Raw genomic sequence first — 13,398 nt, 5'->3', positions numbered from 1 at the left:
GTTGCAAGTTCCACACGGAGCGCGGCGGCCGCCCGGCGGCCCGGGGCGGGGTCGGGGTCAGGCCGGGGTCGGGGTCGCGCCGGGCCGGCGGGGCGGCGGTTGGGCGGCCGGGGCGGCGCTGACGCGAGGCCCGCCCGCCCGCGCGGCCGGGGAGGCGGGACGGGGCGGGGCGCCCGCTGCTTCCCGGCCGCAGCCATGGCCGACGAGACCCCCAGGAAAGGCGCCCTGTCGGCGCTCGTCGGGCACACCAACGGCCTCACCAAACCCGCGTCCCTCGCCGCGGCCGCCGTCTCCTCCAAGCCCGGCGGCGGCAGCGGCGGCGGCGGCTCCAAGAAACTAGTGATCAAGAATTTCCGAGGTGGGTGCGGGGCGGGCGGCCGGGGCGGGGTCCGCGCCCCCAGCCGCCGGAAGTGCGCGTCCTGGGGGCGGCGGGGAGCCAGGGTCCCTGGGAGCGGTGGGGAGCGGGGGTCTCGGGGAGGGGGGGTCCCCGGCCGCCGGAAGTGCCCGTCCGGGGCAGCTGGGGTCCCGGTAGCGGGGATCCTGGGCCGCCGGAAGTGCCCGTCCCGGGGAGCGGCGGGGAGCAGGGGTCCCGGGAGCGGGGATCCCCGGCCGCCGGAAGTGCCGGTCTTGGGGTGCCGGGGGTCCGGGGAGCGGGGATCCTCGGCCGCCGGAAGTGCCGGTCCCGGGGAGCGGGGGTCCCCGGCCGCCGGAAGTGCCGGTCCCGGGGAGCGGGGGGTCCCCGGCCGCCGGAAGTGCCGGTCCCGGGGGGAGCAGTGGGGGTCCTCGGGCCCGCGCGGGGGCTCCCCTGCCTCCGGAGTCGGTGGGCGGCGGGCAGCGCGGCCGCGTCCTTGAGCCGGGACCGGAGCCGCTCCCGAGCTCGTCGTGTGTAACGGGCCTTCCTGCACTTTCCACCCGCTGTCCCGGCCCCGCGGTGACTGGTGCCACCCAGACGTTCACGAGGTCGACTTGCGGAGTGAGACGCAGATCTGTGCACCTGTGTTTCCCTCCTCTCGGTACTAAGCGCCTTCAGCGAAACAGATGGTTCGGCTGCGGAGTCTGTAACCCAAGACGGCGATAAATACGATGCTGGGAAAAGCTCGTTTCTGTGTTCCTTCCCTGTGTGCCTTTTAAGTGCTTTCTGTGGAGTGTTTCTTAAAGTCGGTCTGATTTCGTGTGGGTGCTCTTCCTCACTGGTGCTATCTGGATTCACAGACAGACCTAAATTGCCCGACAACTACACTCAGGACACCTGGCAGAAGCTTCACGAGGCGGTGAAAGCCATACAAAGTAGCACCTCCATCAGATACAACCTGGAGGAGCTGTACCAGGTGAGGCTCCGCCCGTGGCGGAAGGTAGACGTCGTTGGGGTTCGCACTGGGACCCGAATGCGGAATGCTCGTAGAACTGCAGGACTTGAGGGCTGGTGTCGTGTCCACTCCCTTACTCGGGTGCCTGGATGTAACGTGTGAGTAAGTTACCCGACTCCAGTGGAGGCTGACACAGACGTGGCTGGTGTGGTCCTCGGTATTGTTTCAGAGCCGGTAGTGAAGGATGTCCTAGAAATGCGAGACTCGCTCCTACAAGAGGAGTGGGAGTCCTATGACACCTGTCCCCCAAGTCATTGAGTGTGTTTGTTTTCTGGTGGTTGTGGGATTTTTATTTTTCGGGCTCATGCTACCGGGAAAGATATTTAAAGTTATCTCATTACAGGAGAAAGATACATTTTTGGTAGCCACATGACTCTCATCATTTTCCAAATAATGCAACAAATTACCATTATAATTACGTTGTGTTATGTACGACACTTATTACGGTTTTACTTGTTAACATAGGTTTTTTCTCTTCATTTTGTTTTGTGATTATTGCAATTAAGATATGCAAACAGATTTTGTTACGTTTAATTTAAAGATGTTCCATTTCTAACATAAATGGTCATAAGTAAATATTACTTTGCATATTCTGTTTATCAGCAGACTGGCTTTTCCTGATCTTATTTTTCAAGAATAGCATTCATTAACTAGTCTATCACCTATGTTTTAGGTAACAATATGATACCACAATTTCTATGAAGAGACTTGAAGTAAAAATTTTTTGTTTGCCTAAAAGTGTTTATGTTATAAAAATTGTGGAGATTACAAAAAAGTACAAAGGGGAAAATTAAAACCACCTATACTCCCACCACCCAAGGAAGACCACTATTGACAGTTTGATGGACATACATGCCCTCTTTGTATTAAGTTTGTGTGAGTTTATTATGTTTTTTGATCAACTTTTTAAGGTATAACATATATATAACATGTACTTCAATAAGTTTTATATTGAGGTATAAATAACCATCACCACAATAAAATACAGAAGATTTACATCACTTCAAGGAGTCTGTTCCTCTCCCCTGACCCCATCCTTGCAGATCACTGATGTCCTTTCTGTTGGTACATTCTGCCGGTTCTAGAGTCTCATCAGAGGAACCCATATCCTGCAGTTGTTTGTACCTGGCGTCTTTCGCTCAGGCCTACTGCGTGACAGTAATTTGTTTGTTTGTTGCTGGGGAGAATGGGTGCCACCTTTCACCAGGGTAAGGGACATTTGGGTTTCCAGTTAGGGGTTATTATGAATCAAGCTGTTATGAATGTTAACGCCTAAATCTCGTGTGGAAACGTGTTCCATCCCTCTTAGGTAAATATCTAGAAGTAGAGTCTCAGAGTCATAAGGGAAGTGTGTATTTAACTTTTTAGGACATTTTCTGTTTTCAAAATGGCTATACCATTTTCTATCCGTACCAGCAGTGTGTGAGAGCTCCAGTTTTTCTATGTTCTTGCTAACGCTTGGTATTATCAGATTTTTTTTTTTAGTTTTAGCCACTTGAGTGCATGTGTAGTGGTCCTCTGTATTTCCATATGAATTTTAGACTGCCAATTTCCACAAAAATGTCTACTAGGATTTTGATTAGGGTTGTGTCAAATTCTCAATCAGTGTGAGGAACGTTGATGTCTTGATGGTTCCACGCCTACCAGCTGATTACAAGGCACAGCTCTGTTTAGTCTTCCTTGATTTTTACTTATTTCTAGTTCCAGTATATAAGTCTTGTACATCTTCTGTGAAATGTACCCATAAGCGTTTGATATTTTTGGTGGTGTTATAAGTAGTAGTATAACTTAGTTTCTGGTTTATGCTAGTATTTAGAAGTAGGATTATTTATGTATCGCTCTAGTATGCTCTCTTGCTAACTTCACTTCTAGTAGCTTTTTGTAGATTCCATCAGATTTTCTACATAGACAGTCATGTTGCCTATGAACAGAGATGGTTTCGTTTCTTCCTTTCTAATCGGCATGCCTTTTATTTCTTTCTCTTACCTCCGTGCCCCGTTCAGAACCTTCAGAATGATGGTGAGTAGAAGTGGTAAAAGCAGACGCCCTTGTTTGGCGGCTGTTCCTTGTGGGAAGAGTCTTTTGTCATTGAGTATGGTGTTAGGTGTGGTTTTCTCAAAAATACCCATTGTCAGGTTGAGGGAGCTCCTTTCTTTCCTAGTTTGCTGAGAAATTACCAGAAGTACCTGTTGGATTTTGATGAATTCTTCTATGACTGTTGAGATGATCATACGACTCTTGTTTTTTCAGTTTATTGCATTGATTGACTTTTCAGATGGTAAGACCATCCTGCAGACATCGGATAAATCTGACTTGGTAGTGGTGTATTATTTTTTATATATATTGTTGGATTTGTTTTGCTAATATTTCATTAGTTTTTACATCTCTGATCACAGAAGATAGTGCTGTGTTGTTTTTTTGTACTATATTTGTCTGCATTTGGTTTCAGAGTTGCAAATATTCCCTCCATTTCGTTTTCTATAAGACTTTGTATAGAATTGGTATTTTTTCGGGGCGCCTGGGTGGCTCAGTCGTTAAGCGTCGGCCTTCAGCTCAGGTCATGATCCCAGGGTTCTGGGATCGAGTCCCACATCGGGCTCCCTCCTCGGCGGGAGGCCTGCTTCTCCCTCTCCCACTCCCCCTGCTTGTGTTCCTGCTCTCGCTGTCTCTCTCTCTGTCAAATAAATAAATAAAATCTTAAAAAAAAAAAAAGAATTGGTATTTTTTCCTTAAGTGTTTGAGAGAATTCCTAGTGAATCGTTAATGTCGGCTGTCTTAGTGGGGAGCTCGTAAACTACACATTTCTTTAGTGGCTATAGAACTATTCAGGTCACTCATGTCTTCAGGGTCACTAATCTTCTGCAACGTCTAATCTGCCAGGACTGCCATCTGGTGAAATTTTTGTCTCGTGCATTGGTTTTTCTCTCCAGGTGCTCACTCTGAATGTTTCCTGTACCTTCCCTGTCGCTAGGTAACTTCTGAACATGGAGAATAGACTTAGAAAAGCTGTTTTAGTGTCAGTTCCAGGCCGCTTTTGACTGCTTTTCCTCCCCACTAAGGGTTGTGTTTTTCTTCTTTTTTGCATGTCAGATAATCTTTGATTGTCAGACATTGTGAATTTTCATTAGTGTGATATTTTTGTATCTCTGTAAATATTCTGAGCTTCACTGCAGACCTATTAAATTATTTGGAAGCAGTTTGATCTTTTAGAGTCTTACTATTAAGATTTGCTAGGCAGGACTAGAGCAGTATTTTGTCCAAGGCTAATTGCCCCACGGCTGGGCAAAACCTTCCTGGATGAGTACTCAGTGCCTAGTATCTTGTGATTTTCCACTCTGGCATGTGGGGGGAGGTGTTATTCCAGGTCCCCTCTGGGTACCAGACACTGTTGTCTCTAAACTTGAGTTTCTTCACACAGAGGTCCTGGTCAGTGCTCTGCTGAATCCTCAGGGAGACACTTGAGGTCTCTGCTCATCTCCAGGCTCCTCTCTGGCCGGATCTCTTCCCTCTGGGCCTTCGTCTTGGAGACTGAAGCCTCAGCTCACGGCACCTGCTCCGCAGCCTGGAAACAGGGATGTAGGAAGTCAGAGTGTTGGGGCTTGTTTTCCACCTCCCAGAGATCACTGTCTGTCATAGGCCAATGTGCAGTGCTTTGAAAACTGGTGTTTCAGTTTTGTTTTGTTTTGTTTTGTTTTTTGAGAGAGAGGGCAGGGCGGTGGCAGAATGGGGCAAAAAGAGAGGGAGGGAGAGAATCTTTTTTTTTTTTTTTTTTTTAAAGATTTTATTTATTTATTTGAGAGAGAGAGAATGAGAGACAGAGAGCAGGAGAGGGAGGAGGGTCAGAGGGAGAAGCAGACTCCCCGCTGAGCGGGGAGCCTGATGCGGGACTCGATCCCAGGACTCCAGGATCATGACCTGAGCCAAAGGCAGTCGCTTAACCAACTGAGCCACCCAGGCGCCCAGGGAGGGAGAGAATCTTAAGCAAAGCAGACTCCACGCCCAGCACAGAGCCCAACACTGGGCTCAATCTCACAACCCTGAGGTCATGACCTGAGCTGAAATCAAGAGTTGAACCCTTAACTGACTGAGCCACACAGGTGCCCCTCATATATTTTGTGTGGTTTTTGGTAAATTCAGGCAGAAGGGCTAGCCTAGTCTCTTTATTTCATCTTGACCAGAAGTAGGAGTCCTGTCAAATGTCTAAATTCATAGGTTTTTAGTTTAATAAAATATTATACCTTGCAGGTAGGGCTTCTTAGTCCTCTTTTCCTGGAGATTTGACTATCTGGTATCGATGACCCGTTATTTTTCTTGGTAGAATGACCTTGCCGTACCTTTTACCCAGCAGGATGTGTTGTGATGGTCGCCATAGATATTATTGTAAACGCCCTGGGTGTCCGTGTGCATGTCTTGAGACCCTGAGGGCCAGAGGTGCTTACCCTCAAAATGGGATTACACATTCTAGGAGGCACCGCAAGAGAGCCCACTGGGGATCAGTTGATTGACTTACAAAGGGACATGGGCACAGGCAGGCTCCTGGCCACTCACAGAGATGTTCCCCGGGGAGTTCAAGTACAGGGCTATGGAATGAGCTGCTCAGATCTTTTGGAAGCAAATGGGACAGAAATAGTAAGTGACGTCATTGTGTAGTCATTGACCGCTTGTATTATCCTGATCTGTGATGAAGTAGGCAGTGCATTTGACCTGTTGTTTCAAAATAAAGTCTGTTTTTGCTGAGGTGGTGTGGTATATACTTGGCCGAAGAATCTCACGTGAAAGTAACCATTCTTACCAAAGTATGAAAGTTATTTTGGGTTTTTTTTTTTTTTTTTGGGAGGAAATTTTCAGGATGTTTTGATGTTTATTAGTTTTCCCAAAGTGGAGTTCTCTCCCCATCAGGGCATCCCTTACCCAGATAGACCCTGTAGGAGGCCTACCTAGCACCCCGTGTGTATGCTATATAGTCTGCCTGTGTTTGCCTGTCCCTCTGTTCAGTGAAGAGGGAGGTTCAAAGTGTGGTGATGGGAAAGTCTTCACAAACACACACATGCACCGTCCGCAGTCACTTCCCTCCTACAGCGCTGGGAGGAGAATATTTTGAATGCATAGATCTTTTCAGTCTGTTTTTTTTTTTTTTTTTTTTTAAAGATTTTATTTATTTATTTGAGAGAGAGAGAATGAGAGAGACAGCACATGAGAGGGGGGAGGGTCAGAGGGAGAAGCAGACTCCCTGCCGAGCAGGGAGCCCGATGCGGGACTCGATCCCGGGACTCCAGGATCATGACCTGAGCCGAAGGCAGTCGCTTAACCAACTGAGCCACCCAGGCGCCCTTTTTCAGTCTGTTTTTAAAGACCTGAGTTTAGACCTGTAATCACTACCTGCAGAAGAAAGTTTATCTTGTGTGTCTCCAGTCTATACGTTTTAGTCCTGTTTGTCAGCCTGATGAAACAACAGAAAACTAAAGACTGCATTTTCGAGAAGGGTTTCAGAGAAGGGCTAATGTTGATTTCAGGCAGTTTTGATGCCCATAAACAGAGCTGTCATGGGGGACTTGCTGTTCTGAGGGAGGCTGTGCTGTCTCGAGTCGGACTAATGTCTCTGAAATCCTCCTGCCTGGTGATAATTTACTGAAGGAAAATGTGGACTTAGGTATTGAATGCATTAATAGAATGGCTCAAATGGATGAGACAGAGTGAAAAGGACTGGATAGTAGACACATATAAACACATTATTTGATGGACCAATTTGAGAAAGTAACAAATTAACAGTGAACTCAATACATAAGTTCTTCAAAAAACAGGAGAATCTGCAAACTCAAATCTCTTTGGCTTAATAAAAAGGATTTCATAGGGGCGCCTGGGTGGCTCAGTCGTTAAGCGTCTGCCTTCAGCTCAGGTCATGATCCCAGGGTCCTGGGATGGAGCCCCGCATCGGGCTCCCTGCTCAGTGGGGAGCCTGCTTCTCCCTCTCCCTCTGCTGCTTCCCCTGCTTGTGCCCATGCTCTCTCTGTATCAAATAAATTTTAAAAAGAAAGGATTTCATAAGTCAGTGGTGTCCGCACTCACCAGGGTCAGTCGTTTCTGGAGGTGGCTTACGTCTGACACCTGGGACGGGGAGTTTGCAGTGCAGTCAGAGCTGGTAGATACGGCCACACTGGTACTGGTTTTCCTGGAAGCCCTTGTTCTATGGGACTTCCCTCTCTTAATTTATCCACTCAGATCTGAGTTCTGATTGAATTTTTACGATCTTTACTCATTTCTTATAGGTAGGAACCTGGTGGCATAGAGCCCCATCGTTGCCTTCTTCCCAAGTGGTGAGCTCATCACCTTTCAGTGGGCCTGCCATTGAGTAGGGTCCATCTTCAGGACTGGTGATTGCTTAACGGGGGGTAACGCTGCCGCCTTCCACCCTGAGCCGCGCCCGTGTGCGCGAGTGTGTGTGTGTCAGAGGGCGATGTGCCGGTCTCGCTGTGAAGTGGGCTCTGCGGTGGGCCCGGCCAGTGCGCCTTTCTTTATAGGGCTTGGCCCGGCGTGTGATTTTCCCCAGAGCTGGGGGTTAGTTCTCATTTTCCCTTCATCTACATAAATAGTTGTTAGTGCCAGCCTGCTTTTCTCCTTTATGATTTCTCACGCTATGGCTCCTTTTACTCTTTTGTCTCTCTAATCTTAGCTTTGGCCCTCAAGGCCTTTATGTGAAACATCATCTTCCAGAACCACGTACCCTCATTTCATCGATGCTGTGCTTTCTCCCCACCCCACAGCTCACTTTAACACCCTGTTGGGTGTTCCGCCCCCAGGGGACAAGTGCGCTCAGGGCTGAGGGCTTGGCCCTGCAAATAAACAGGCATTTGATGGCTGCCACGCTGGGCTGTGCTAACACAGACAACAGCCTGGAGGGCTTGGGTGTGGAGGCCTGGCCGACTCGGATTAGAGAGCCGAGCTGTGGGCGGTTCAGACAAGCAGTTTCCACCACGGCTAAGTGGGAGCAAGGAAGACGCCTTTATCCTGACACAGGTGCTGCTGGCCCGCCTCTAATCATTGGATTAGTTACATTCCTCTTCTCTGTTAGGACTCTTGAAAATAGGAGTGGTGCGTGGCGAATGTGAAAGGCATCCTCCCCGTACAGGTCAGATTCAGTACTTTATAGTCCAGAGAAGGCATTTCTAAATCCCAAAGTACTAGTTAAATCTCGCAAACTTCCTCTGGGGCGGGGGGCTTCTGTGTGGTGGAGCTCCTGTAACAGAGAAGCTGGCGGGGCCCTGAGAGCGGGGCGGCCCCTCTGTGGTGCCTGTAATATGAAGACGCCAGCAGTGACTCAGCAAAGACTCGGAGAAGGGACAGCGCCCACGGCAAACCTGGCTCCTCTGGGTTTGCCTGGTGGTGGTAAGAGGCCCCCAAATTCTCAGTCTTAAATACAAAATAAATCTGTGTGCTTCGGGTAAACAGTATGTCCAAGTAGGATGAGAAACAGGGTTCTAAAATCAACAGTGACAGCATGTCACAACTGGGGAAAGACTGTTTTGAGGACATTGACTCCCGCTTCAGGAATTAGAGCAAAGTGGTTCCTTCAGTGAGATGTTGTTCTATGAAGGACATACTAAGCTTATCTTGATTTTTACCAAAGAAGATAGTTTTCTTTGTGTATTACATTAAAAACATTTCATGATAATTATGTTTTTGGGATCCCCTAATGACTAACTTACTGGAGCAAAAGCATTTGTCATCAGGTTATCTTGGGTTTCTTAAGAAGGAAAAGGATAGATCTCTGAATTACAAAGACAGGACTACAAAGTGAAGGAATTGCAAAGTTTGAGAAAGAAATCAGGGATTTCAGCACAATGTAGACGAGCTTTTATTTCTAGAGCAAGACAAAATAGGGCCTTTCCTATGGTGGTGGTGGTACACTGATAATAAACCTGCTAAAAAACAAGTTGTCCTTTTTAATGTCATCCTTGCCGGTTCTCCTTTAGCCTTTGTAAACATGGGTGCATTTCACAGCAGCGATTACTGTATTTATTTAACTCAGGTTAATATGTAGCAATTCTTGTAACATTAAGTATGGGGACTATTAATGTTTTAAGTATTACTACAATGAACAGCTTTATAAAAACTTGAGTTATCTTTATTTCCTCAGGAATATAGTATTTGAGTTAGATTTAGATTCACACTGTTTCTATGCAGTGTGTCCCCAATGTTTTTTTTTAAATGGTTCAAAACTAGTCAGTAGAAAAAACGACATTGTTTTTAGTATCTCATTTGGATTGAATGAGATGCTGGTATTGTACATGAAATTTGAAAAATTTTATTAGAATTGGTGAGAATCTACAAATATTTTTTTTGATGTGGGTAAAAATATTTTAAGAAAATGTTTCTGCCCAAAAAACTTGTTTCTTCGTTAACATAAGACAAACTGAAGTAAATTATACATGTACCCTGAGAAAGGTAAATAGGAAACAACACAACATAGCCTGTGTCTCCTGGGCAATCACGATTTTTCCTTGGCTCCTCATGGGCAGAAACTGCCCTGCTGCTCCCCCACCTGTTTGGAGGTGGTCACCGAGGGTCGGGGGGAGTGATTTCATGCCCTGCTTGCACATTAGAATCACACACCTTTCCTGCGTCCTCCACCTCAGAGGAAAGAGTGGGAGCGTCCAGCTTTGTTTTGAAGTCCCCAGGTGATGGTGGTATGTGGCCAGGTTGAGAGGTTGCTGCATTGTGGATGCTCAGACGTGCAGCCACGCCATGTGGCTGTTGTGGGCATGCTGTGAAATCCGTGTTCCACATCCACTGTTGTTACCATTCCTACCAAGCCCTGACTGGACCCCGGGGTTCAGACAGTAATCACCTTACACTGGACCCTGACTGTGTTTTTGTAGGTTATGTAGGTATGAAGCGGGGGTGGGGGTGCCTTTCTGTGATGGTGGTGATTTTAGCTGTGTCTACACACAGGGCTTTTTAAAGACCTAATTTGTTGTTCATGGTGAATAATTCACTTGTTCCTTTTGTTTTTAGGCTGTTGAAAATCTCTGTTCTCACAGAGTTTCCCCAACACTCTACAAACAGCTACGCCAGGTCTGTGAAGATCATGTCCAAGCACAGATCCTTCAGTTTAGAGAATATCCTTTTTTTTGGCTCATGAGTTTCTGTTCATTACCTAAATCCTTTGAGACTGAACATTAATAGGATAAAGAACTAATGAGTATCCTTAATATTAAAACAACAGCTTTCAAAATTCGCATTTATTTATACAAAACCTAACTTTTGTTTCATGTGATCTAATATAACATTTTTTTTTTCAGTGGAATTTTTACATTTAAATTACTCATCTTATTAAAGCAATAGAGTGTCCACTTACTGGGTCTGGTTAAAGTATTTAGGAAAAGTTCTGGAAAATGTCTTAATTTTATGCTGCCATCCTTTTATCTTGTTAAAAAATACCCTCTCTGTTTTCTCTGATGTGTCGAATACCCACTGACTTGGTGATATAAGCCAGCACCCATTTGTAGGCTCAGCCGCGTGTGTAGGGAGCCACGGCTGGGCTCAGTGGGTTCTCTGCTCAGCGTCTGGTTGGCTGAAAGCATGGGGCCAGCCAGTTGGGGTCTCGCCTGAAGCCGCCTTCCAGGCTCACCACAGTGGTGCAGAGGTCTCCCTCCGTTGCAGGATGGTGCTCTCGGCCCCTGAGGCCGCCCCTGGCTTCTCGCCGCAAGGCCTCTTCTTAGGCAGCATGGTTATTTGCTTCATCCGAACCAGAAGGAAAATGCCCCTCTCTGGTCTGCTGAGACAAAACTGTATGGTGTGACCCTCGTGTTCCCAGCCCTCCCAAGGCCGAGAGAGGGAGTTACAGGCTAGGACGTGGGGGCGGTTTAGCCAGCACCCCCTCAAGGGCCGGCGTCTGTCAGGGAAACGGAGCTCCTTGGATCCTGTCGACAGTCCTTTACAGTCTGGCCTCCGCCCACGTCTGCAGCCTTCCCATGATCACAGCCTTCCACGCGTCTCCTGCGTGGGCTTCCTGTTGCAGGGACCTGCTGTGACTGCTCTTCCCTGGTGGGTTTAGGTAGTTGCAGCCTGTTCACTTCTGACTTCCTTTCTAGCTGAAGGAGCCTTTCCGTCCCATGGCCTCGCCTTGAGAAACGGAAGCATTCAGAGCTTGTCGAAGCCTTCAAGGCAGCCACCACGGCTCTGCCGCCCACTGTCGCAGCTCTGGATTCGCCGGGGCCGTGAAGCCCCTGTGGCTTAGGGCAGGGGGTCCCCGCAGAAGTGGGTGAGCAGGGTCCCCTCTGGTTGTCTCGTCTCGGCGTCTGTAAGCACAGCTCTGCCCCTCGGGACACCGGTGACCACACTGCCGGGCCTTTGGAAGACAGCCAGTGTGCCACGTCCCAGACGTGCCCTCCCGCCTCAGTGCCGCCGCTCGGCAGTCCGGGGGGCTGGGCGACAGGCCCGGGAAGCCACGGTCAGGGTGCTGGCGTCTGAAGAGTACCAGAGCCCAGGCTTCCTGCAGGCCACCAGCCGATCCCCAAGTTCCCGTTCCCAGACGGGCACGCGTGAGGGAGAGCCGCTGCAGTTAATTACTCATCTAGCCCTAATCTAACCAAGACCACGTCCTGATTCCTTGATAAACTCACCCTCCTGCCGGCTAACCCTACCTTGTGGCTACACAGATGTGTCCATGAAGTCACTCATTCAGCAAGTCCTCACTCCCTGTCCAGACCACCACCAAACGGTACAAGACGGTGGCCGTGTGTCCTCGGTACTGTGACAGACCACGGCCATAAAAATTACTGTGTATTTCAATGAAGACAAAAGACAAAAAGACATTTGGCCACGTTATACGTCTTTATGAGCGGGAGGCACCTGGAATTCTAAGATGCTCAAATGTTAGAATCAGGAGCAGAGCTTCCCAGAGGGGGTGATGCCAGAGTCCCATCAGACAGGATGGGTAGGGTGTAGCCGGCCACAGAGGGAGGGAGCCATCAGAAGGGGGTGCTCGTGAAGACCCGGAGCAGTTTGGCATGACTGGAACCCGGGAGAACTGCTGGAGTTTGAGGCTCTAATTCTGGGTTGCAGCTTGGATTTGAATCTGTGTATGTACTCCGCAGGCCTTGGACTTCAGTCTGTGCGCGTCTCTGAGCCCTCGCGGTGGGGGGGGGGGGGGGGGGCAAGAGTCCAGCGGGATGAGACCGGTGGCAAGGGAGGCCAGTGTCCACTGCATTCCAGGCCCTGGCAACAAACAGGAGGACAGAGCTTCAACCCCGAGGTGGGGGGGCTGGCAGGAGATAGAGTCTGCGTTTCTGAGACTGCGTGGTGAGGACAGGGCAGCCAGTCCGTGCAGAGGAGATGTTGTGCTTGCAGGAGGGGGTTGATGAGGGGCAGCATCAGAGCTGCCGCAGGCGCCTGGACACTCGGGGCAGGAATAGTCCAGGGTAAGCGTACTCGGACTTCTCTCGTGGCTGGGGTGTTCCTGTCTTCCGTGTGGGGCTGCTTTCCAAGCTTGAAGGACTGCCCCCCTCCTCATGCTCTGTTGAGGCCAGCAGGAGGAGTGCTCGGGGAGACCAGGAGGTTCACGTGTGTGATGAGTTATGCACTCACCTGCTCCTTTCAAAATAGGTTACCCGCGGTCGGTGATAGGCCTTTTCCCCAAGCCAGGGCCGTCCCCGCGCACCTCACCACTGCTGCGTGCCCTGAACCAGGCGTCAGACGATGCAGCAGGAGGGACGTGCCGTGCGCCCGGGCTCAGTTCACGAGCGCCTCTGGGGAGCCACGGCCAACATCCTGCTCTGTGTGCTGCCACGGGACCAGCTCAGCTGCCCCGCGCTCTGTGCATTCAGAGCAGGACAGCCTGCTTTAGGAAACGTGGCACAGATAGAACCTATCACTTTTCTCCTCCGGCGTAAGCACTCTCTTTCTGGTTTCTTTCTTCTCTTTGTTTAATCTTTGCAGTCACAGGTAGATGTAGTTTTTTCCACGGTGTATTAGCATGTTGCCACTGGGTATTTGTTTGCTATCTGAAGACTTGTCTGACTCCTCTCAGTAG

At 49.1% G+C, this 13,398-nt stretch overlaps 1 protein-coding gene across 1 annotated transcript in view; it reads left to right on the top strand.

The window, feature by feature from the left end:
- The first annotated feature begins 157 nt into the window (after positions 1-157).
- Positions 158-13,398, top strand: part of CUL4A (cullin 4A) — a 44,651-nt gene continuing 31,410 nt past the window's right edge. Inside the window, exons 1-3 of the mRNA XM_032402572.1 lie at positions 158-358; positions 1,213-1,328; positions 10,380-10,483. Coding sequence (XP_032258463.1) covers positions 196-358; positions 1,213-1,328; positions 10,380-10,483 — 383 coding nt within the window. The 5' untranslated portion in view covers positions 158-195. The remainder of the gene's footprint in view (positions 359-1,212; positions 1,329-10,379; positions 10,484-13,398) is intronic.

The sequence above is a fragment of the Phoca vitulina genome, unplaced genomic scaffold, assembly GCF_004348235.1.
Source record: "Phoca vitulina isolate PV1807 unplaced genomic scaffold, GSC_HSeal_1.0 scaffold5, whole genome shotgun sequence".
Taxonomy (NCBI): Eukaryota; Metazoa; Chordata; class Mammalia; order Carnivora; family Phocidae; genus Phoca; species Phoca vitulina.
Note: the sequence above shows the minus strand (reverse complement) of the source record. Positions and strands in the feature narration are given on the sequence as shown.